Raw genomic sequence first — 27,297 nt, forward strand, 5'->3', positions numbered from 1 at the left:
GTCTAATAATTCTTAGAAAGCACAAACAATACTAATAAGATTAAAATTTTGAATCCCTTATTAGAAACCAATCAAATATTAAAAGAATAAGATTTAAGACACATTTTCTTTTCAAGGACTTGATAAAATTCAAAAACCAAACTTAAAACAATCACATAGATGACTTTAATAGTGCAGATAGCAATTGTTCTCATTCTTCTCATCACTCTGAATAACAGTGTCTCTACGAGCACGAAGAGCAACATGAAAAACTGATCTATTCTCTGTGCTATTTATCTATAACAAGAACAGAAAATAATCAAACAATATCAAAAAAGAAACAACTTCGTTTAAAAAATAAAAATCATCAAATGAATATTCTGTGCTATTTCATAAACTATAGGGCACCAATGATGAATTGCGAAATTGACACTGAATGCATCAAAACTATCAATGAATTCTTGCTTTCTAATAAGCACAACGAACTTATTAAACACAATTATAAAACAAGTAAACCCTTTATCCAATTACTTCATTTAGTCAAAAGATGAACTTGAACTTACATGTTCCCCACCAAACATTTGATTAATGTTCTGTTTGAGATTTGTTGTCTGCATCATCAATACCAACACTCAGATAAGCTAATACATGAACATAGCAGCAAGTGCAGTCTAAATAAAAGAAGGGGTGAACAGAGGCTACCTCTGCTAATTTAAAGATCTTTTCAATAGTTGCAAGTGTAGCATTCTACTGTGAGTGGTCCCTTTAAGAATGTTTGTTAACCTGAATTTTAAGTCTTAGAGATAGCAACTTTATTTTAAAACTAGTGTTAGGATTTCTAGCCCATCTCAATGCAGGTTCCATGACTAGTTCTTTCTCATTAGTTTTACACACTTGCATACCTAGAAAAGTTAGAAAGTTTGGCTTTAAAACTTAAACACTTTCAGTATTAAAAAGAGTAACAAAGATGATCCAAGAAGTAATAAACTCACCATAAAGTTTGGGTGGAAGGGTACCAAGACTTAAACTCTCGAACTCGATTGCTTCAATGTGAAACTTTCCAATGTGTACTATTTGAATATAAGTTCTGCTATTCCTCTTATAGTGCCACAAATTCCCTCCAGATTAAGCCAAACTCAATCTAAACTCAAGTACATTTTAATATTTTTCTTCCAAATATAACCTTTAGTATCTCACCTTATTGAGGTAAGGTCACATTTCCAAGATGAACTTGTTTAACCAGTCTACCTGAATTTAGAAGCCATGGAACAAACATAATCATGCAAATCATAATAACAGGGTATATGAGCTTTATAAAATATGCCACACACTACTAATACGCCATTTTCACCAACCTTAAGCAAACCCTAAAAATCAAGGAAAACCAAAAATTATTTAAATTCTTGAATTAAAAAATAAAAAAGTGATCTTTCTCTACCTTTTCTGTATCACATACAAGAAGATCACCTTCTTTGAAAAGGAATTCTACAATATCTTAAAAATGAAGTTTAAGTGAGTCATGAGATATTGGAGAGAACAGAAAAACTTGAATTGTAAAAGCTAGCAAACAAGCTAACAGAAAGCTTGAAAATTCTTCCACAATTATTTTTGAGGTCAGCAAAGCCATGGACGACTGTGGTGGTACGACCACAATGATCAAGTTGTGGAAAAACTATTCATTTTAAAAAATATGACTAAATAGAATTAAAATCTCTACAATTTTCTAGTGTATGTTTTCTATGTAACTTGTAATAATAGCATTGAGTATCATTAAGGAAACCCAAGAATAACATATAACAACATATATATAAATATATATAGTACCAAAGAGAGAGATCCACAAAGGAGAGACAAGTGGTCGGCGAAGCGAGCTAAGGTTCATCAACATCCTTGCGTACGGTCGAACTTATGCTGAACAAAGAGACATCTAAGAAAGAGAAGAAATCCATGAAATTTGAAGAGAATAGAATCCTATTGGGATTTTTGTTGAAACCCATCAAAGAAGAGAAGAGAAAGGGGGAAAGACAAGAGACTTACCGATGGGGTTTTCATCGAATCCCGTTGGGTTTTTGCCGAATGGGTTGGGGTTGGATAGATCGAAGAGAAGGAGAATAATCGCCAGAGCATATGAGAGGCTTCAGAGGTTGAAGACAATGTGAAGTGTGTGAATCACTTTGGGGGTTAGGGTAAAATATTGAACATTAGCTAGAAAAGTTAGCTTCAAATGTAAACTGGCGCAACAAACAAACAAAAAAAAATGAAAATTTGCTATTAACGTCGGGTATTTTATTAGCGACATACAAATAACCGACGTTAATTATTGACTTTCTACGTCTGTTTAAAAATGACGCTGCAATGTTCCCTTATACTATTAACGTCGGTCAACGCAATGAACAGTAGCGTTGACCGACGTAAATAGTGATTTTTGTAGTAGTGTGTGGAAATATATAAGACTGAGAAGAAGTTGGCTAAGGTTGATAAACTCTTGCAGAATATGGAGAATAAACTTAATAATATGTGAGGATCGATGTTATTGGCTTATCTTTATGTTTATGTTGTGTACTCCTAGTTTCATATAAAACAAAAGACCTCACTTTGTATACATGGTGATGGTTGTAGTACTGTGTTTCTTTTTCTTTGTTTGATGTTGTAATGTTATATTAAGTATTTCACTTTTCAAGGTGGTACTGCTAAGTTATATTGTTTGGTACATAATATCATATATAAATATATGTTTTTATTTCTAATTTTTGTGACTTGGCAAATATATAATATTATTTTATGTTATCCCCAAAAAAATTGTGATGATCAAAAAATGAAACCACACAAGAGGAATTACATTTTGATTTAAGGCTACAAAAGTAATATTTTTATAATAATAATATATTTAATATACAGTAGATATATTCTCCTTATAAATATTGGCATACCCTCTTCTTAAAAAACCTCAGAATGAAGAGAAGGATAAAAAATTCTCTTTTTTAAATATATCCAAGTGACAACATGGCTCCCAAAACAAATGCAAGCCCAAAATACCACACTCCTATGAAGTGTTCCCCACCTCCAAGCGCATCAAAGATAGGCCAATCTTCCCGCAGTCGCTGAATCGATGTTACGGACGAAAACACTTGCAGCAACTGTGTGGTTCTAGAGGGGTTGCTGATGACTGAGAGGAGGTTGCTACTGGCTGAGAAGAAAGCAAGGCGTGATGCACACGCTAATTGCTGCGAAGTTGGACAACGGTGCATGGCTCTGGGCAAGATCCTATTTAAGCAAGAGCAACAACAACAAAAGGCAAGCGACAAGATTTGCACCATTGAAGGGTACATGGACTCAGCTTGTCACCACACTGGCGAGGAGTATGTTCCGGATGTCATCACCATAGATTGAGCAACGTGTCTCTCGGTCGATGATTGTTCCATTTTATTTTATCTGTTCTTCGTGTTAGTTTTATTATGCGTGTTATGCTTTAGTAATGTAAGGTTTCATTGTTAGACATTTTATATGTATAGACTGAAACATATATGATTAAGTATAAAATGCGGAATTAATAAAACATATATGTACTATAACATAGGATCGAAATACCTCCAGCCATTGAATCTTTAAGCTTCAAACCCAAAAACTTTGATCTGCAACATAAACCGATTGATGTGGGTAATCGGGCTTCCTCGCTCTCTCAACTCTCTTTAGATGGATTTTGCTGTTATGAACAGAATGAGTGAGGAGCTCGTGGACCGAGACCCTATATTTATAGGTGAGATACTCCATCAGTATCTGTGCCACATTAATTGTCAGAATATTTTGACAATTAATTCAGGAAATCAAATCAGGTAATGAATATAGAAATCTGACCATATATAGAATATTACGTAATTGATTCTGTCCAGATTCAATGAATATAAAATATTCATTTATCAGAATCAATAATATTATTTTATTTCCTTAATTAGAAATATTCTAATATTCTCCCACTTGGTCAGCATTTAAACTAAAACATTCAAACCCAAACGTTCCTCATTATATAATAAATATACGAATCATAGCGACATGTCCTCATTATAAGTCGAGTATTATCTTCCATGTATTACGATATATTTATTATATAACAATGTACTTTATGTGGCAATGTACTTAAATGAATAAATCCTAACCCTTATGTTTATTCAGGTCCTCTTACGATAATTTTCTCAAATGAAATTAAGGTGCACATAAATATGAGAAAATATCGAAATTAGAGTTTCATTAAATAATTTTTGGTTGTACAAATAAAAAAAAAACTGCATATAGATTAACTGAATCTCATATTTACTTTATGATCCTTGAATTTGTGTTGCGGCATGCCTTTAGTCAAGGATCTATGCGATCACCCAATTCAGTTTGCGTGATTAATGACCACTTATCACGCCTTTTTATGGCTAAATACTTAATGTCGATATGCTAGCTTCGACCAGTACTCTTAGAGTTATTAGCCATAAATATTGTAGCTGAATTTATCGTAAAATTTTCTTAATGGCCTAATGAAACTGTAATTCTGAACTCTAGGGCTACTATGAAACTCTATAATACATCATACGAGATGTATCCTCAAAACAATAAATGAATCTGACTTCTATAGTGGAAATAACAATCAAGATTCTCTACAATATAACTTACTGGTAATCTTAAGGACGTAATAAAATATTGATTTACGTGAATCAATACAAACAGTGAAGTATGTTAGAATCTAATTGGTTAACTATATTTCCAGATGGTCAATTCATCTTAAAATATGTATGAATATAATTTTTAGTATCTTAAAGATACCTCATCACTTTGTATGAAAAATAAAGTGGTCTTAACTTTAGTTATTCTGATACTACTTAACGATCCTGAAACAAATGTAATGCAAAGTCTTATTCAGACTCTTAGGCATACATTAGGCTTCTAAAATAGAAGCAAATGAATGTTCTTAATTTATTCTCACTCCAGATCATTTTTCAGATGCTGGTTCGAGATGAATTTATCACACTTAAAGATAAAAGTTATATCTGATAAATAATACATAATTTTATTTAATCAGAGATGCTGTGGCTACTCTCTAATTAATTAAAATTATACATGCTATTTATATTCATTATCTCAAAATAATAATTTTGAGATATGAATTATTTCACCTCATATAGAAAACTTTTATCATCATTTGCAAGTAACATATTATGTACGTATAAAACAAATATTACTCCCACTAACCTTCTGGTATATAATTATTTTCATAATTCTCTTTTCAATTCTAAATGAAAAGATGATATAATACCAATTTGTGAGATGTTTGTTTTAATCTATAGGTAGACACCTTAAGCTTGCATATGTTCACCACTATTAGAGGAAAATCTTTATGGCAATCTGTATATTCTCCTCTAGTTCACTGTTTGGAACTGATTAATGAATTGAAACGAGCAACAAATGCCAAGGTCTATAATAGAATCATTTATAAAAATAAGTGAGAATGTAAATCTCTTTTGTTATTGATTCTTAGTTCAAAATGAACTTTTTAGCAATGAATATTCTTTTATATCTTTATGTTTCTCAATGTTGCCTAATGAATATTATTGGTGAAAAAACTTATGCTTAATTAATGTTCTCCACCCCATTAGGCAACTTTACTAAAGATAAACTTTATTGCTATTTAAGATATTCATTTCTTCATTCATGGCATATTGTACTACAACTTCAATTCTTTATCATTCTATAATTTAATTTGTGTCTCAAATTAATATTGTAGTTGAACTCTTATTGTACAAAATGTGATCACTAGAATACATTGATCTTACTGTTCTAATAAGTCATCTTAAGGATGGACCAACAAACTCTTAAAAGAGCAAATGGTTCAATAACATGTTATTTTAGAAATTGTAAGCAATTACTAAATAACATAACTTATTAGAATTTTACCAATGACTTGTATATTATTAATGATTAGTTATGAATTCTCAATAACCATTAATCTTAAGGGTTGTTGTGAATCATAATTAATCTAACACTTGAGGTGGAAGTTTGAGAAAATATGAATGATCTTTCTCGGAAACTAGGTTCCTAGATTGATCACTCCCACTGATCAAGTCAATTCTTAATTCCACAATTCTAGTGTTGTGAGATGGATAATAAAATATGTAACCCTTAAACCTTATAGCTTTTCAAATGAAATATGCTCATTTATGGTTTAGGGCCCAGATCTTTTCTTTGACAATTGTACTCTAACTATATATGGGTATTTATAAAATGTGTACATGTCATCAAGTCGGTTTTCAACCTTATCACAACTCAAAATATGTTTGAGAAACAACTTTGGTTAGAACACGATTCGATATGTACACCCCATTGTTGAGTATCAATAGACAAAGATTTAGGAAAGATTGGAGTTTGCTATGTAAGCTCCACCCCATGTCCAAAAAATACTTAGTTTTTTAAATCTGTTACACACTATAATTTGGGTGTACCAAGCATATGTATCGGGCAATGAACCCATGCTTTTAAAGAAACTTTACAAATAGACTGGGAGTTTATCCATACTCACGAATTTTAATGTAGTATTCTCCATTTTATATTTGATCTCACTATCTTAATATGCAAAATGCACCATTTCTCTACTTAAGATTTAAATGTCTTTGAAACATATAAATCTATACTTTTGTAGAAAAATACTTTATGTGAATAATCGTTAAAAATGAGATGCAAAATTTGAGTCCATGTCTTCAAAATTAATTGACTTGTATGATTTCTAATATGATAGAATTCTAATATGCACCGATTTTAACTTGTTGGAATACATATTCTTAATGAATTTCACACAAGTTCTAAATAAAGTTAGTAAAATCAGTGTAATGAATATCCCCACCATTTACTAACATTTATTCTATTTATGGATATATGTTCCATAATTTTTGGTGCTATAATATAGAACAATTCTTATTAACAACACAATTTTTATTGTCAGATTGAACTTGCATATCTTTATGAGTGACATCATTTTGTAGTAAAGACCTTTAAATGTGTCTAAATCAAGTTTCAAAAGAATCTTGGAACATAAAGGTCTTTGTCAATTTTAAAACAAAGTCACTGCTATATTGCTTGTTCCTTAAACTTCTAAATGTGAAAACTTATCTTGTCTGTGGATAAGATTTGCTCACAGTTACTGACTTTCTTAGGGTTATTTGTAAACCTTGCAAGAAATTATGAATGTGGAATAACAATCTAAAATAATCCACTATGTGTTAATAATCACATTAACTATATTAGAATGAATTCATACACAATAAATTAAAATTTATTGGTGATAATAAAGTGTGATTTATTTTTCTTAATTATACAGTAAAAACTGTACATTTTAGATTAAGTTATCAGAATAAATTTTTTGGAAATTTCTACTGGTATGGAAGAAATTTATGAATAGTGATGTAATAAATTACATATATAGTTTTGAGGTTTAAATGAATCATGTTTTTACCAATGAATAAACATGCTTACATATGAAATCTTATTAAACAAAAATTGCCTGTGGGCTAAATTTTTAATTTAATAAGATTAGATTTAGATGTAGATTATGATAGATTTACACAATTTATGAAAAACTTAAAGCTTAATATTTCTATCTCAATGAAAGGTATGAAACACTTAATTATTTATAAATGTTTCAAAATTTTATACTTTATGATAAAATTATTAAATTAAATCTACATAATTTCCTGTGGGATAAATTAAGAGAATTTAATTTAACATATTAATCATGTGAATATAATAAAATCCCTGTAGGGTAAGATTATTATGTTCACATAATTCATGTCCATTATGTGATCTTAATCCACTTAATATATATAATTTTATATAATTAAGGATGCTGTGGCTACTCCCTAATTATTTAAAATTATGTGGTTCACTAGACACCAAAGTATAAACTGAAGATTAAAATTTTACTAAATCCAAAATTGCCTGTGGGCTAAATTTTAAATTTAATAAAATTAGATGAACTTTATGATAGATTTAATTAAACAATTAGTTTTGGAAAATGAAGGTTTATTATCTATCTTTAATTAAATTTGTGATAATACTATTAAATTAAATCCCCATAACTCCCTGTGGGGTAAATTAAGAGAACTTAATTTAACATATTATCCTAATTAATTATACAAATATAATAAAATCCCTGTGGGGTAAAATTATTATACCTATATAATTAATTACAAGTTATGTCCATTAAGGTGAATTTTAATTAATATATAATTTTATACAAATAAGGATGCTGTGGCTACTCCCTAATTATATAAAATTATATTTTCACTTTGACATTAGGTATTGGGCTCTACCTAAAAGTAATTTCGTTATTAACATAGTAGACAATCACTGAGATTAATGCTCCTAGTGTGGTCGTCCGAAGATCATTAAAAACCGTTCTAGATATGAGCATTTGTCCCAAATTCATGTTTTCTTATGTCAAACCAAAAAATTACTTACATTTTATTCATATTTTATTCATTTTAGGAAGTTTTATGAATATTTTATGAATAATTTTATGAAGTTTTATGAAACTTAATGTGCTATATAAAATATTCAACCTATCTTAATGTTTGAATATTTCTAAATATATCTAGTACTATAAAGGAATTTATGTATAGCATTTTAATCATACAAATCTAAATTAATTGCATTAAACATAAATTTGCCAAATAAATACAAATTAATACAATTATTGTATGATAAGAAATTAAATGCTTAATTCCATAATATATAATAAATTATGCATTTATGACCATATAATATCTTAAATATTTGCACTAATAATTAATTTGTATAAATAAGGTAAATATACAAATTAGTACAATTAATTATATGAAATGAATTAAATGCAAAATTAAAGAATATACTTAATGGCAGATTTTTTTTTTCAACTTTTATTAATTTAAACAATAAATTACATAAATTTGGTAATAAATAATTAAATGCACAATTATTACATGCCTAAATAAATCATGTAATTAATTACCAATTTAAAACAAATTTCCATTTTTAATTTATACTAAATAACATATTAATTCTAAATATATGTATTAAATTAAAAATAGAAATTGAATGAATGTAATTTATTGACTAAATTAACACAAAATAGGAAAATAACTAATATTCCAAATAAATAAAAATGTGGAATTTTCCTTTTTTTTTTTTTTGAAAAAAAAAACTGCCCCGACCCAATCCCGAACAGGAAAACGAATTCCGACGATAAAAATTCATGGAATCACTCCCATTTGAATCTCCATGCATAAATAAAGAGATTCATGTCGGTTTTAGGCAATTAAAACACGTAAAAATTGGACTTTAATTTAAATAAAAAATTTCTAGTCCATATGAGTTCTTAAAAAATTAATTTTTAAATTTCAATGATTTTTCACATGTTTAGATCGATCTATAATACTATATGAATATAGTGATGTATATAGAATTCGAAATAAACACCGAAAAAAGAAAAATGAAATAAAACAACCAACGGACCAAAAACTCAAATTTTTTTTTCCAAATGAATCTAAATGCAAAAATTAAGACATTCATATAGATTTCATGCATCGAAAACACATAAAACAAAGACTTTAAAATTACCAAAAATTTCGGGTCCGAAATTTTTTTTTTTTTTTGAACTTTCTTTATTTTTTCAAAATGAGTTTTCATGCTTTAGAACAATCTATATTAATATATGAATGTATTGATTCAGAATGTATAATGTATATATAAATATATATACATATATATACAGAAAATAAAATAATGTACCGTATGTATATATATATAATCATGAAATGTATATATGTATATATTTATATATAGCATTTAGGTATATAAACAATATGATATAATGAATATATGAACATATATATATACAATATATATACCTAATGAAATGAAGAAAATATCTATATATATGTATAAACTGTATATGAATTTATATAAACTGAATGTATATATAAACAGAATGTATATGAATATATATATAAACTGAATGTATAAACAAGTATATATGTATGAAAATATATATGTATATATATAATTGGGATTGAATGAATATGAATATATAAATATATACATGAACGAAAATAAATATATATATATCAACACTGAATTAAATATATATATATAAACACTGTATATACGAGTATATATATATAAATGAAACTCAAACTAAAATCAAGGCAGAGATAAAAACTGCTCTGATACCAACTGTTAGACATTTTATATGTATAGACTGAAACATATATGATTAAGTATAAAATGCGGAATTAATAAAACATATATGTACTATAACATAGGATCGAAATACCTCCAGCCATTGAATCTTTAAGCTTCAAACCCAAAAACTTTGATCTGCAACATAAACCGATTGATGTGGGTAATCGGGCTTCCTCGCTCTCTCAACTCTCTTTAGATGGATTTTGCTGTTATGAACAGAATGAGTGAGGAGCTCGGGGACCGAGACCCTATATTTATAGGTGAGATACTCCATCAGTATCTGTGCCACATTAATTGTCAGAATATTTTGACAATTAATTCAGGAAATCAAATCAGGTAATGAATATAGAAATCTGACCATATATAGAATATTACGTAATTGATTCTGTCCAGATTCAATGAATATAAAATATTCATTTATCAGAATCAATAATATTATTTTATTTCCTTAATTAAAAATATTCTAATATTCATATTATTAGGACATGGTGAACATGATGACTCATTTTTGTTGGCCATGCATGGTACTGTGATGGTGAACTAAAGTCATGCACAAGTACACTTTTGTAAAAGTCTTATCTATCTGTATGTTTACGAATATTTGCTTGTGGAACAATCATTATTAATATTAACAACTTAGCCATCTCCGCATATTTCAAAGAAAATTTACAACAGGGTCATTTGACACAATTGAGAAAATAAAAAATAAACTTGACCAATTAATTTTGTATTATAAGTACACAATAGAAACAGTAAGAGTCATATAAAATAAACAATAAAGAACTTCGTGGAACTTTTATTTATTAAAAAGAAAATATGGGGGCCATGTTTATTATTTAATAGGGTAAATAGCGGCATAAGTACCCAAAGTTTTAGGTTTGTAAGCTGCATAAATCCAATGATTTTTTTTAGTGGCATAAGTACCAAATGTTTATAAAACTGTAATTTTTACTATTTTTGTCAGTACAGGCTCCGTTTTAAATTTATTAAAAAAAATTGGAAGTAACTGATACTACATATTTTTCATCCAGAACAAATAATCTAAAATTTGGGTCTTATATGTGTCCTGTTTTAGACAATAACAGAGTTTGTACTGATGAAACTGGAAGAAAATTACAATTTTATAAACATTGGGTACTTATGCCACTAAAAAAAATCATTGGGTTTATGCCGCTTACAAACCTAAAACTTTGGGTACTTATGGCACTATTTACCCTATTTAATATTGGGGTAGTATTGGCTACCAGGATGTCTTTTGTTTGATCATGGGGTAGTAATAAGTAGAAAACGTGTTGAAGTATTATTTTCTTTCCCTTTCTTAGGGTTTCTTTTTTCCCTATAAATGAAAGTGATATCTCTTATATCCTAATAAAATCATACGACTTCTTCACACCCTCAAACCCGGTCATTGTAAACTAAAATTTTATTTTTCAAGATTGTTCACTAGAGATGTCTACTAATGGTTCAAACCAGCCAACTATGAAAGCTGAAGATAAGAAGGGGTCGTGCTTGAACTGCCCAAAGAAGGAACATGAACTACAAAAACTACACGAAATAGCTGAAGACTCTTCCACGATGATAAAGAAAACTTCAGAACATATAAGAGCTAATGAAGAGATATTGGAAGCATACAAAAAGCTAAAGGAATATTCTGACTTTATCTTTCATCAAGCAAATGAAGTGAAAGGGGTCAAAACTATTTACACATTGGAGGAGATAATGATGGGATCTGAGTGAACCAGCGTCGAAACTTTTCTTCAAAATATATGTTCATATTTTATTTGAAAATTAGTATGTAACTTCTCAGTGTTAGGACTTCTGTCCACTCTTTTTTTTTACATGTTTTTATGTTCTAAAGTTTAATTTCATGTCTTTATGTTATCTCTTAAATTTAGTTAATTAAGCAGAAAGTTTTTACATTCTCTCTTATTTTTGTTAATTTTATATACACAAATATTTACATGAGTACAAATTTTCATGCACATTATCAACCATCCACTATTAAATTATTATTGTGTTGATAACAGTAAAAGAATACAGAATAATATTTTGCAGAAAATTTTAAAAGTTTACTTCACCAAAGGCCACATTGAACTCAACAAACAAAAATAAAAATAATAAGGCTCGGCCCATACAAGTAGAATAGCTACTCAAAAAATAACCTATAATTTACAAAACTCTAATTAAATGATATTTATGATTACTTGTCAACTTATTAAATTTTTACCTTTTTATTTGAAAAACAAAATAAAAGACTTACCAACTATGTAAATGACATTTATGATTCTTTTTTTTTCTTTAGCATGTTTCATTTATGATTACTAGCCAACTAAAAAAAGTTATCATATATTCAAGTAAATTCTCTTTAATTAGTATTTATGATACGTGAGAAGACCAACCCTTTTATATTAAACCTAGCAAGGAGATATATCATTCACGTTTTCAACTAACATAACATTAAGTTTATTCACCACAACAAAAAATGAGAGTTTTTGCTAATTACCAAAGCATGAGAGTTGGTTGAATAAAAAAAAATTAGAGTTGAACCTAAGTATTAACGATCAAAGATTCTCCTAACAAGGTTAGTACAACTTATTGTTTTAAGATTATTTATTCTTATCATTGTACATGTTCTACTAGTTGGACAACATGCAACCTTAACTAATCATACATGTGTCTTAGAGAGCATTTTTTTTTTTGATGAATCAGAAAATTCATTGCACAAAACTCATTTTTACATCCTATAAGCACCAAACAAGGCCTTAAAATAATCTATACAACTTTGTATTTATAAATTTTGAAACCAAGCTAGATCTTTTTGTTTTGCTTTTTTGGGTAAAACATACAAAGTTCTACTCTTTACTTCCCACTTCACTTGCTTAACTAACTCAGCTGCTTGGTGACTATTTGCATTCCATAACAAATCATTTCTAGCTCTCCAAATTGCATAAACCAAGGCAGCCACTGCTGCTATATTAACGCCTTTGCAGAATTTGGAGACCTTGGACTTCCGGATACCCTTCAGCAACCCAAGCAAGGAGTCGGCATGCACTCTCCAATTCAGCCAATCTTTGATCATCTTTAAGCAATCTAGAGCAATGTCACAATAAATGCTCAACATTTTCAGGTGACCTGCTGCAAAGGATACAATCGGGAGAATCAATAATATTGAAATTATAAAGTCTTTCCCGAGTTTTTAACCTGTTTTGGACAGCCAACCACATCAAGAAGCTATGTTTAGGAGAATTTAGTCTATTCCAGACCTCATTCCTCCAAACAAATCTGTTAAATACAGGAGCAAACCAACTATAACCAACTGATATTTAATATTTCACAGAAGTAAATTGTTGTGGCTGTTGTACCTACTTGATTTTGTTCTTTATTTCCACCATTTTCCTCCAATACCAGCTGCTGGTTGTGGGAGCATTATACTCCCACCAATCATGATGTTTGATGTACACACAATGTACCCACTTGACCCATAGATTGTCTTTCTTATTAGCTACAACCCAAACATGCTTAGCCATGGCTGCTATGTTCCAAAATGCAATATTCATTATGCCGAGCCCCCCTTCTCTCTTAGGAGTGCAAATCTTCTCCCAAGATATGCATCCAGCCCCTGTCATCATGTCTTTCCCTGTCCACAAGAAACTTCTACATATGGCCTCTATTTCTTTTATTACTTTCTTTGGAAGTATCATCATTTGGCTCCAGTAAATATGAATTGAAATAAGGACTGAGTTTACTAGAACAAGTCTACCATCAAAAGACAAGTTTCGGGTTCCCCATACCTTGATTCTTGCAGCCATTTTCTGAGGTAGACAACTGCAATCGGTTGCATTGATCTTTCTTGCACATATGGGAACTCCAAGGTATTTGAATGGATCATTTTGCCTAGTAAAACCAGACATATCCAAAATTCTTTGGATTTCTCTATCTGTCATGCCCGAGCAATACATGGCTGATTTCTCCTTATTAACATTCAAGCCTGAAGTAAGAGAGAAAAGCAAAAGGCCTTGCATTAGGAAATACACACTCTTGAAGTCACCCTTGCAGAATAATAGAATATCATCCGCGAAGCTAAGATGATTAAGCTTCAATTCACCACATCTTTCATGAAAATAAAACTCCACTTTCTTCCCCACCTTGATAAGAATTCTACTTAGGTACTCAATACCTAACACAAAAAGTAAAGGAGACATCGGGTCCCCTTGCCTCAAACCCCTTTTGGCTTCAAAAAAAACCATGGAGAGATCCATTAAACATCAATATGTATCTAGGAGTCTTCACACATGCCATAATCAAGCTTATAAATTTTGATGGAAACTTCAATCCTATCAACATTTCCTCAAGGAAATCCCAATCTAGTGTGTCATAAGCCTTTTGCAAGTCAATTTTGAACATGCAGTTAGGCTTAGCTCCCTTTTTTGCATAACTCCTAATCAAGTCCTGACAAATCATGATGTTATGTGCAATATAGCATCCCTTAATGAATCCCCCCTGATTTAGAGACACCAAATCGGGAAGAATATGCTTCAATCTAGAGCATATCAATTTAGTGGCCACTTTATAAAGCACATTACAACATGATATGGGCCTAAAATCACTCACCTTATTAGGGTATTTGATTTTAGGAATTAAAGTAATGACTGTAGAGTTAATCTCCTTGAGAAGGTTACCTGAGTGCAGAAAAGAGGTTACTGCTTCACAAATGTCTTTCCCAATAAGCTCCCAGTTGTCTTGAAAGAAGTAACTTCCAAAGCCATCAGGCCCAGGACTTTTAATTCCAGGGATGCTGAACACTGCATTCTTAACTTCAGTTTCAGAGAATTCCTGTAAGAGAAACTCAGCTTGTGACTCTGATAAAATCGGCCCCTCAGCTATTACTGCATGTTTCGCTTTCAATCTCCCCTGCATCTTAGTTCGTAGAAGGCATTTGTAATAATCCAAGAAAGCTTGCGTAACCTGTTCAGGATCCTGAACTCTCTCTCCATTATTCGCTTCAATAGACAGGATTCTGTTGGTAACTCTTCTATTTCTGATACTGGCATGAAAAACTGCTGTATTAGAGTCTCTATTCTTAATCCAATCCACCTTGGATTTCTGCTGTAAGAAAGAAAGGTAAGCTTTCTGCACATGAGTATAATTCTCTCTAAAAGCTTGCTCAGTTTGTTGAAGATCAATATTCAAAGGGTCCCCTTGAAGAGCTTTCTGAGACTCTTCCAAATTAATCTTGGCCTTCTTCTCAGCAACTTGAATGTCATGAAAACCCTGTTTATTTATCTCTTGTAAGACCGGTTTAAGAGCTTTCAGCTTTGCCACAATTTGAAACATTTTAGTGCCCCTGATATTCCTTTTCCACACCGAAACCACCTGTTGCTGATAATGAGGGTGACTTGACCACATCCTGAAATACTTAAACGGTTTCCTACCACTATGAATGGAAGGATAAAGCGTAAGCAGAGCAGGAGTATGATCAAATAACCCCTCATTAAGAAAGAGAGCCTCAGCATTAGGAAAAGAGTCCATCCAACTTCGGTTTGCCATCACTCTATCAATTTTAGAGTATATCCGATCCTCACCTTTTTGTTTGTTATTCCAAGTGAAGAAACTACCACCAAATTTGACATCTTCAAGGTTACAAGCAATAATACAATCCTTAAAGGAAGAAGGATTATATTTTACCCGAACCCCTATTCTTTCATCCCTTTCAATGATGTCATTAAAATCCCTAAGAACTACCCATGGTGGATCGGTTTTGTGGAGCATCAATTCTTGCCAAATTTTAAGTCTCCCCTCCTCATTATTGAAACCATAGACAAAAGTGACAAAACATTGGTGCCTCTTATCTGTGAAAACAACATAAAGATGCACTGCTTGGCTAGAACAAGATATGATAGTTACTTCAAAGCTTAACGGATTCCAAGCAACTATTATTCTCCCCCCTTTATGCCAAGCTATGTTAGAAGTGAAACACCAATTACTAAACATTCGCAAGTATAAGGCTCCAAGCTTTGGAGACTTAACTCTCGTCTCAAGGAGACCAACAAGCCCGATATTATTCTTAGCAATAAATTGCCGCACCTCGTTTTGCTTATTTGGACTGTTGATTCCTCGGACGTTCCAACTAAGAATTTTATCCATTAAGAAGAGGAGGCTCTCCCCCCCCTCCTTTGCTTGACACATCTTGGTTCAACTCTTTTTGCTCTTCCATTTCTGCATTATCATCATTCAGCTCAAGAGCTTTAAAAGTGTTAGATAAATGCGTATCAGGTACAGCCTCTTTATTTTTTGGTTTCCAACCTTTTGTCACTGGTTGAAAATCACCATTATGCTTCTGCAATTTAGCTCCCATTTCACTTGTCTTACTCTTATCTTTTACTACCCATTCTTGCCTCTTCCCCTCTTTCCTTCTACAGTCCTCTGAAGCATGCCCCATGCCTTGACAATGCTTGCAAACTATGGGTTTCCACTCATATTTGACTGCCACCGAAACCTCATTACCATGCTCATTATCAAAATAAATCAAATCAGGGAACTCTTGCTGCATTGATACTTCTATTAGCACTCTAGGAAAAGTAAGCTTATCCCTTTCTTTTGTTATTGCATCTTCCATAATTGGTTTTCCTAGTTGCCCCACTATCTTAAACAAAGATTTTTGCCCCCAATATTTCAATTCTAGATCTTCTAGCTGAATCCATATAGGCACAATCCTAATATCCTCCTTCTTTAGATTGAGATTTGGATCCCAAGCCTTCATAATGACAGGCCTCTTATTAAAAAATATGTATCCCCCAGCCAATATCTCATCTCTTTCAGCAATACTTGTAAATCGAATTAAGAAAATTCCATATGAAATCATACCTACTTTGTCCACCTTGCCCTTCCAAATGCGCCTAGCAAATCCCTCCAGCACCGAGAGAGGTGGATTGGCTCCCAGGACGTAACAGACGGTAGCTGAGCTCCAGTAGGAAATTTCATCTGCAATATCATCCATAGTAATCTGAACTTTGCCCTGTTTCTTTGAATTAGCAAAAGAAGAGTGTAAACTCCTCTTCACTGTATCAGGTCTGAGAATGGGTGGAGTAATCATATCTCCCTTCGAGATTGAACTTTGGCATTCTTAATTAGCCGCAAGAAAGAATCCAAAGTCTGCAGCAATCTCATCTTGTCTCTGCAACAATCGCAAAGAAGAAGCAGGGGATTGTTGGAATTATATTTATCCAGGATCTTAGATCTACTCACAAGTATGTTGATTTAACAACCTAATATTGAACTTCTAAAACGACGAACTAAACACATAAAAGTTAAGAATAACTTACAGTGATTGCAGCGGAATTAATGTCTCCTTCCACTCAGATCTCTAACCCTTGATTCCTGTCTGTAGCAGAGTATAATCAAGATCTGAGCCCGAAAGTTCTTCAGTTGGATGTGATCCTTAACAGTCTTCCAAACTATAATGAGGTACTGAGTGATGTGTGTGGGCACTTCTCTCTCACTAGGAATTTCGAAATTTCTCTCTTGTTTTCTCTCTTGATTTCGTGTGACACAATGCAAAGCAAAGCTTTTTCCAAGCACACCAAGAGTAGAGAGGGGGCGGCTATCAATAGGAAAAGGGAAGAGCACAACTTTCCAAATAAACACTTTCCTCTTTTACTGTGTAATTGAATAACTGCCTTATTTAGTGTGATCCACCACTTTCCTATTTAGGCTAGGCTTTGATTAGCAATTATATGGCAATTTAAATTGAAAACAATAATTGGGAAACATGCAAGCATGTGGCCGGCCATGGTGTGTATGGGCCTCACATGGATTTTGCATTTTCCTCAATTTTATTTCTATTTCTCCAAAAATGTCATTTTTCCAATTCTAATCATTTAAATGCCAAAACTAATTATTTAATAACTAAAATAGATTATTAAATAATATTGCCATTTAAAATAATTATTAATTTAGACATGCAAAGTCTCATAATTAATAATTAAACCTAGAAACCCTTTTATTTACAATTTCATCCTTAAACTGTGAGAATTCACAAATTAGACATAGTCTAACTTTTAGAATTATAATTGATTAATCATAAATCAATTATAGAGTCTTACAAACAGTATAGTCTCAACTAGAATGGGGACCATGGATCTATATGCTGAGCTTCCAACAAGTTGAACCGATTTACCAAGTAAATCCCTAACTTATTAATTCCTCGTTGAATCCACTCTTAGAACTTGGAATTGCACTCTTAGACTTATATAGAGCATATCATATGTTTCACAATATCAATATGCTATCTCATTTAACCATTGTTATAATCTTAATGTGATTTAGAGATCCTCTATATAGATGATTTACATCGAGATGGGACCAATTTACCGTTTACACCCCTCAATGTATTTTGCCCCTTTGAACACTTAGTTACCTGTAAATGATGTTTCAGTGATCGATATACGATCCTTGAAACAAGAGCTCATCCATTTACTTCTATTTAACTAAGCTCAAAAGGAATCATCACTTTACTTCTATACACCAGTAGAAGCTATAGATTTCCATATTTATGTTCAGCACTCCCATTCAGTTATGCTATCATGTTCCCAAAATATATGTATTATCCTGACCCAAAGGTAGGCTTTAACTAATAAATCAAAGAACAAGAATAGCACTCCTGAGATTGAGCCTAAGCATATCAGGATTTAGATTCTCTTAATCTAAGATCAACTTCTGACATTGACTTGGAAAGATACAACGGTAAGTTTACAATATCTTTGACCAAGTTCAATATCGGTCCAGTCCAATGCATAATCCATACATTCGAAACTAGTATACTTTGCCAATGTTCTGGAAAGAACATAACACTTACTCCAAGTGTAAGTATACTTCATCGCTGATTATCACATCAGTGTAAATCCAAAACACTGATGAACAGGGACCAAATCTTTTGAATCATATAATCACAATCACATTCCACTGTATTGACAATGCTGCAATTGTGAATAACTATATGTTACGGATTTAGCGATTTTGTGCATATATCAAGTATATATATTAAACCATAAACATGTAACATACATGTAATCATAATTCACTTCAAAATTCTAAATTGATAACTAATCAGATTGTAATGAGTTTTATTTAGGGCATAAAACCCAACAAACTCCCACTTGCACTAACATAAAACAAGTTGTGCATTACAATCAATCTTTTTGCCTTGATCCTCTGATCAAGTGTAGTATATTTGAATCCACCCATATATCTAGAACCAGGTTCATAAGACTCATGAAACCTCCTTAACTTATGCTTTACTCATCAAGGGATACTGAAATCCTTACTGCCCATTAAGTACATCTGAACAACCAGAAGACATATCTCTCAAATTTTAAAATTTGGAATTGAGATAATGCAGTGTAGAATTTTCTTCAGTAAAATAACTTTCTGGTAATTTCGAATTTACAAAGTTATATCTTCTCTGATGAAGCTTGAATTATTATAGATGGGTTTTAACACTCTTCTGTAATGATTCTTCCACCCCTAGAGTAACCACCATCTCATAATTCTTAATGAGTCGGTGTGGATGCATAGTTCTTTAATAACATATAGGTCACTTTTATAAATCTTTCTTGATTGTCCCCTAATGTTCCCCATTTGATTACATCTCAGATGGCTCCCACTCAATAGCAGATGTCTGGTTAGAAACTTTTAACCTTTTACTATTGTTTCTGGGAACATCTCATTGTGACTTATTATCTTAAGCTGAAACTGTAAGTTTCTTTAAGACTAGGTCAACAACATAGCAGTCTAGTATTTGAAGTGTAAAATACTTGCTAGAGATTTAAGCAATCAAATTAAGATACCATAAAATGTTATGAGGAATAGACATCTTGAATCAAGTCTTTCGAATAGACTATGCAAGAATTCTTCTATCTTACTCTCATAATTCTGATAAGTTATTTCTATCCATGTGAATGGTTAGACTTGTTTTTATCAGAGGTGTTCTTAAGTTCCTATCACAATTATCAACCAAACGAAGATGGGTAAAGAATTTTAATATTCTCCCACTCTGTTGGAAATTATTTTACCAGGATCTTAGATCTACTCACAAGTATGTTTATTAACATCCTAAATAAGAACTTTCTAAAACGATAAATTAAACACATATAAAGTTTAAGAAACCTTACATTGGGTGCAGCGGAATTAAATGACTCCTTCCGTTCAGATCTCTAACCCTTGAATCCTTTCTGTAGCAGAGTATTATCAAGATCTGAACCTGGATCTCTTTCTCTGAATCCTTGATGCTGAATCTCCTTTGCTTATGATCTTTCTTCACGATCTTCCTCACTATGATTGAGGTATTGCTTGATGTGTGTGGGCACTACTCTAATCACTAAGGTAATTTCGAAATTCAAAGGAAGAAGCAAGAGAGAGAGTGGCGGCTAAAGAAGAGAGAGTGGAGGCTCAGGTTTTTCTGATTCAGAAAGCGTAATTTTCCTGAAGCCTTCACTATCTATTTATAGCATTCCACTAGGGTTAGATTTGAATTATATGGCATTAAAATAATGAAAAAATCTACTTAAAATACCTATAAAGGTGGTCGGCCATGGCTTTTTGCAATTTTGCAATTTTAACACCTTTTGTATCTGATTTTCTCAAAAATGCCATTTTCCTAATTCAATCATTTAAATGCCAATTCTAACTATTTAATAACTATAAATAATTATTAAATAATATTTTCATTTATCATATTTATTAATTGAACCATACAAAGTATCATAATTAACAAATATGCCCCTATTAACTCTTTCTTTACAATTTCGCCCTTACTTAGTGAAAATTTCACAAATAGACATAGTCTAATTTGTGAATTATAATTGATTAATTAAAACCAATTACATGAGTCTTACAAACAATATTATCTCAACTAGTGGGGGGACCATGGGTCTATATAACCGAGCTTCCAATAAGTAGATCAAGAATTTAGCACTAAAATTCACTAACTTATTAATTCTTCGTTGAATCCACGCATAGAACTTAGAATTGCACTCTCAGTATATAGAATGCTCTATATGTTCCACCATATAGACACATCATTAGTTATCCATTGTTATAATCCTAATGTGATCAATGATCCTCTATATGAATGATCTACACAGTAAAGAGATTAAATTACCGTAACACCCAACTATGTATTTTATCCTTAAAACACTTGACCCCGTATAAATGATATTTCAGCTTATGTGAAATGAGATCTCCACCATTTATTTTCGTTTGGTCAAGCTCGAAAGAGATCATCCTTTGCTTACTATTCGCCAGATAGAAGCTATAGATTCCATGTTTATGCTAGCGCTCCCACTCAATTGCACTACCGTGTTCCCAAAAAGTATGTATCACCCTGACCTAAAAGTAGGCTTAACTAACAATTCAAGGAACACGAATAGCCTTTCAAGATTGAGCCTAATCATAACAGGATTAAGATCATTTGATCTAGGATCAACTTGGCGATATTGACTTGAATAGATTTTACGGTAAGTTTAATTAAATCTAAGTCAAAGTTCAATATCGGTCCCTTCCGATGCATACTTCATGAATCCAACCTGAGCTTTACTTTAACCAATGTTCTGGAAAGAACATAGTATTTCTCCAAATACAAGTAAGCTCTTGTTGTAGATTATCATATCAGTAAAACCCTGTGTCTGATAAATCTAGGAACCTTTATTCACATAGTCATGTTTACTTTCCAATGTGATGACAACACAATAAACATGATCAAGTATGTGAAAAGGGTTTAAGATAAATTTATAAATCAATTAGACAAGCAATTGATAAAGTGAGCCAAAATATACACAAATGAATGAAAAATACTTCTGTTTCTTTATTGATGTTGAATAAAATAGATTACATTGAAATGGAGTTTTATTTAGGGCATAAAACCTAACAAACTCCCACTTGCACTAATATAAAACTAATTAGTACATATCAATTAATCCTAAATTCTGACGGTGCTTTTCAAAGGCTGTCACGGCCAAGACATTGGTAAATGGATCAGCCAGGTTGTCCTCTGTGTCAACTTTCTCAACTAGTACATCCCCTCTTGCCACGTATTCTCTGATAATGTGATACTTCCTTTCAATGTGTTTGCTTCTCTTGTGGCTTCGAGGTTCTTTACTGTTTGCTATTGCTCCATTGTTATCATAGAGTAGTACCAGAGGCTTTTCCATTCCAGGAACAACTCCTATGCTGGTGAAGAACTTTCTTAGCTAGACAAGTTCTTTAGCAGCTTCGGCTGCTGCTATGTATTCAGCTTCCATAGTTGAATCCGATATCGAGGTTTGTTTAGCACTTCTCCAAACCACTGCTCCACCCCCAAGAGTAAACACCATCCCAGATGTAGATTTCCTGTCTTCAAGACTTGCCTGGAAATCTGAATCAGTGTAGCCTATGGGATTTAAAGCACCACCCTTGTAGACTAACACAAGATTCCTTGTACTCTTTAAGTATTTCAGAATATACTTAACTGCATTCCAATGTTCTTGTCATGGATTAGACTGATACCTGCTCACGATTCCAACAGCATAACAGATGTCAGGTCTAGTGCACAACATTGCATACATTAGACTTCCAACTGCAGAGGCATAGGGAATATTTGCCATGTCCTCTATCTCTTGAGGATCAGTCGGTGACTGTTCCTTAGATAGACGAATACCATATCTAGAGGGCATGTTTGCCCCATTGGCATTGTTCATGAAGAATCTCTCTAAGACTTTGTCTATGTAGGTTGTTTGAGAGAGAGCAAGAGATCTGTTCTTCCGGTTTCTGATAATCTGAATACCAAGAACATAGGCTGCTTCACCCAAATCTTTCATTTCGAATTGAGTGTTGAGCCATTCCTTAATGTGAGTCATTTTCTTGACATTGTTTCCAATGATCAAAATGTCATCAACATAAAGGACCAGGAATACTACTATTTGGTCTTCCTTGAGTTGGTAAACACAATGTTCATCTTCATTCTGAAGAAAGCCGTAGGTCTTGATGATTTCATCAAACCTCTTGTTCCATGAGCGAGAAGCTTGCTTAAGTCCATAGATAGACCTGTTTAACTTGCAAACTTTCTTTTCCTGCCCAGGAAGAACATAACCTTCTGGTTGCTCCATATAGATGGTTTCTTCAAGTACCCCATTAAGGAAGGCAGTCTTGACATCCATTTGCCAGATTTCATAATCGAAAGCAGCAGCTATGGAGAGAAAAATTCGGATGGATTTGAGCATGGCAACAGGACTAAAAGTTTGCTCATAGTCCACGCCTTCTCTTTGGGTATAACCCTTGGCTACAAGTTTAGCTTTAAAAGTTTCGACTTCGCCTCCAGCTCCTCTTTTCTTCTTGTAAACCCACTTGCATCCTATCGGATGATAGTCGTCAGGTGCGTCTACATATTCCCAGACTTTGTTCTTTTTCATGGAATCCATTTCTGAATCCATGTCGGCTGACCATCGTTTCCGTTGCGGACTAGCCATTGCCTGTTTATAGGTTAATGGATCGTCATCAATACCGTCACCTACGACCATATTGATTTCACCATACAAGCCATAACGAGCAAGTTTTGTTGAAACCCTTGTTGGATATTATTTTACCAGGATCTTAGATCTACTCACAAGTATGTTTATTAACATCCTAAATATGAACTTTCTAAAACGATAAATTAAACACATATAAAGTTTAAGAAACCTTACATTGGGTGCAGCGGAATTATAATGACTCCTTCCGTTCAGATCTCTAACCCTTGATTCCTTTCTGTAGCCGAGTATTATCAAGATCTGAACCTGGATCTTCTTCTCTGAATCCTTGATGCTGAATCTCCTTTGCTGTTGATCTTTCTTCACAATCTTCCTCACTATGATTGAGGTATTGCTTGATGTGTGTGGGCACTACTCTAATCACTAAGAGAGGTTCGAAATTTTGAGGAAGAAAAGAGAGAGAGAGTGGCGGCTAGAGAAGAGAGTGGAGGCTCAGTTTTTTCTGATTCAGAAAGTGTAATTTTCCTGAAGCCTTCACTATCTATTTATAGCATTCCTTCTAGGGTTTGATTTGAATTATATGGCATTAAAATAATGAAAAAATCATTTAAAAAAGATAACATAAGTGGCCGGCCCTAGGCTAGGTGGACTGGGCCTTGATTTTTGCAATTTTGCAATTTTACCACTTTTGTATCTGATTTTCTCAAAAATGCCAATTTCCTAATTCAATCATTTAAATGCCAATTCTAACTATTTAATAACTATAAATAATTATTAAATAATATTGTCATTTATCATATTTATTAATTGCACCATACAAAGTATCACAATTAACAAATATGCCCCTGTTAACTCTTTCTTTACAATTTCGCCCTTACTTAGTGAAAATTTCACAAATAGACATAGTCTAATTTGTGAATTATAATTGATTAATCAAAACCAATTACATGAGTCTTACAAGCAATATTATCTCAACTAGTGGGGGGACCATGGGTCTATATAACTGAGCTTCCAATAAGTAGATCAAGAATTTAGCACTAAAATTCACTAACTTATTAATTCTTCGTTGAATCCACGCATAGAACTTAGAATTGCACTCTCAGTATATAGAATGCTCTATATGTTCCACCATATAGACACATCATTAGTTATCCATTGTTATAATCCTAATTTGATCAATGATCCTCTATATGAATGATCTACATAGTAAAGGGATTAAATTACCGTAACACCCTACCATGTATTTTATCCTTAAAACACTTGACCCCGTATAAATGATATTTCAGCTTATGTGAAATGAGATCTCCACCATTTATTTTCGTTTGGCCAAGCTCGAAGGAAATCATCCTTTGCTTACTATTTGCCAGATAGAAGCTATAGATTCCATGTTTATGCTAGCGCTCCCACTCAATTGCACTACCGTGTTCCCAAAATGTACGTATCACCCTGACCTAAAAGTAGGCTTAACTAACAAATCAAAGAACACGAATAGCCTTTCAAGATTGAGCCTAATCATAACGGGATTAAGATCATTTGATCTAGGATCAACTTGGCGATATTGACTTGAATAGATTTTACGGTAACTTTAATTAAATCTAATTCAAAGTTCAATATCGGTCCCTTCCGATGCATACTCCATGCATCCAACCTGAGCTTTACTTTAACCAATGTTATGGAAAGAACATAGTATTTCTCCAAATACAAGTAAACTCTTGTTGTAGATTATCATATCGGTAAAACCACATGTCTGATAAATCTAGGAAACTTTATTCACATAGTCATGTTTACTTTCCAATGTGATGACAGCACAATAAACATGATCAAGTATGTGAAAAGGGTTTAAGATGAATTTATAAATCAATTAGACAAGCAATTGATAAAGTGAACCAAAACATACACAAATGAATGAAAAATACTTCTGTTTCTTTATTGATGTTGAATAAAATAGATTACATTGAAATGGAGTTTTATTTAGGGCATAAAACCTAACAAACTCCCACTTGCACTAATATAAAACTAATTAGTACATATCAATTAATCCTAAATTCTGACGGTGCTTTTCAAAGGCATTGTCACGGCCAAGACTTTGGTAAATGGATCCGCTAGGTTGTCCTCTGTGTCAACTTTCTCAACTCGTACGGCCCCTCTTGCCACGTATTCTCTGATAATGTGATACTTCCTTTCAATGTGTTTGCTTCTCTTGTGGCTTCGAGGTTCTTTGTTGTTTGCTATTGCTCCATTGTTATCACAGAGTAGTACCAGAGGCTTTTCCATTCCAGGAACAACTCCTATGCTTGTGAAGAACTTTCTTAGCCAGACAAGTTCTTTTGCGGCTTCGCTTTGCTATGTATTCGGCTTCCATAGTTGAGTCCGATATTGCGGTTTGTTTAGCACTTCTCCAAACGACTGCTCCACCCCCAAGAGTAAACACCATCCCGGATGTTGATTTCTGTCTTCAAGACTTGCTCGGAAATGCGAATCGGTGTAGCCTATGGGATTTAAAGCACCACCCTTGTAGACTAACACAAGATTCCTTGTACTTTCTTTAAGTATTTCGAGAATATACTTAATCGCATTCCAATGTTCTTGTCTGGATTAGTGATACTGCTCACGATTCCAACGGCATAACGGATATCGGGTCTAGTGCATAACATTGCATACATTAGACTTCCAAGCTGAGAGGCATAGGGAATTTTCGCCATGTCCTCTATCTCTTGAGGATCGATCGGTGGTTATTCCTTAGATAGACGAATACCATATCTAGAAGGCATGTTTGCCCCATTGGTGTTGCTCATGGAGAATCTCTCTAAGACTTTGTCTATGTAGGTCGTTTGAGAGAGAGCAAGAGATCTGTTCTTAGGTTTCTTATAATGCGAATACCAAGAACATGAGGCTGCCGCACCCAAATCTTTCATATCGAATTGAGTGTTGAGCCATTCCTTAATGTGAGTCATTTTCTTGACATTGTTTCCAATGATCAAAATGTCATCAACATAAAGGACCGGGAATACTACTATTTGGTCTTCCTTGAGTTGGTAAACACAAGGTTCATCTTCATTACGAAGAAAGCCGTAGGTTTTGATGATTTCATCAAACCTCTTGTTCCATGAGCGAGAAGCTTGCTTGAGTCCATAGATAGAACTGTTTAACTTGCAAACTTTCTTTTCTTGCCCGGGAAGAACATAACCTTCGGTTGCTCCATATAGATGGTTTCTTCAAGTACCCCATTAAGGAAGGCGGTCTTGACATCCATTTGCCGATTTCATAATCGAAAGCGGCGGCTATGGAGAGAAGAATTCGGATGGATTTGAGCATGGCAACAGGACTAAAAGTTTCCTCATAGTCCACGCCTTCTCTTTGGGTATAACCCTTGGCTACAAGTCTAGCTTTGAAAGTTTCGACTTCGCCTCCAGCTCCTCTTTTCTTCTCGTAAACCCACTTGCATCCTATCGGATGATAGTCGTCAGGTGCGTCTACATATTCCCAGACTTTGTTCTTTTTCATGGAATCCATTTACGAATCCATTCGGCTGACCATCGTTTCCGTTGCGGACTAGCCATTGCTGTTT

At 32.8% G+C, this 27,297-nt stretch overlaps 2 protein-coding genes across 2 annotated transcripts; both read right to left on the bottom strand.

Annotated features, from left to right (window-relative positions):
• Positions 1–13,205: 13,205 nt before the first annotated feature.
• Positions 13,206–14,432, bottom strand: LOC133036848 (uncharacterized). Its single transcript, XM_061113609.1, has 3 exons — positions 13,597–14,432; positions 13,432–13,512; positions 13,206–13,320 (listed from the first exon to the last, which is right to left on the bottom strand). The coding sequence occupies exons 1-3, from the start codon at positions 14,430–14,432 to the stop codon at positions 13,206–13,208; spliced, it is 1,032 nt and encodes a 343-aa protein (XP_060969592.1).
• A 1,934-nt stretch (positions 14,433–16,366) lies between these two features.
• LOC115713208 (uncharacterized) lies at positions 16,367–17,323 on the bottom strand. The gene has a single exon (XM_030641692.2). The coding sequence runs from the start codon at positions 17,321–17,323 to the stop codon at positions 16,367–16,369; it is 957 nt and encodes a 318-aa protein (XP_030497552.2).
• Between the last annotated feature and the right edge of the window lie 9,974 nt (positions 17,324–27,297).

The sequence above is a fragment of the Cannabis sativa genome, chromosome 4 (assembly GCF_029168945.1).
Source record: "Cannabis sativa cultivar Pink pepper isolate KNU-18-1 chromosome 4, ASM2916894v1, whole genome shotgun sequence".
In the NCBI taxonomy this organism is placed as follows: domain Eukaryota; kingdom Viridiplantae; phylum Streptophyta; class Magnoliopsida; order Rosales; family Cannabaceae; genus Cannabis; species Cannabis sativa.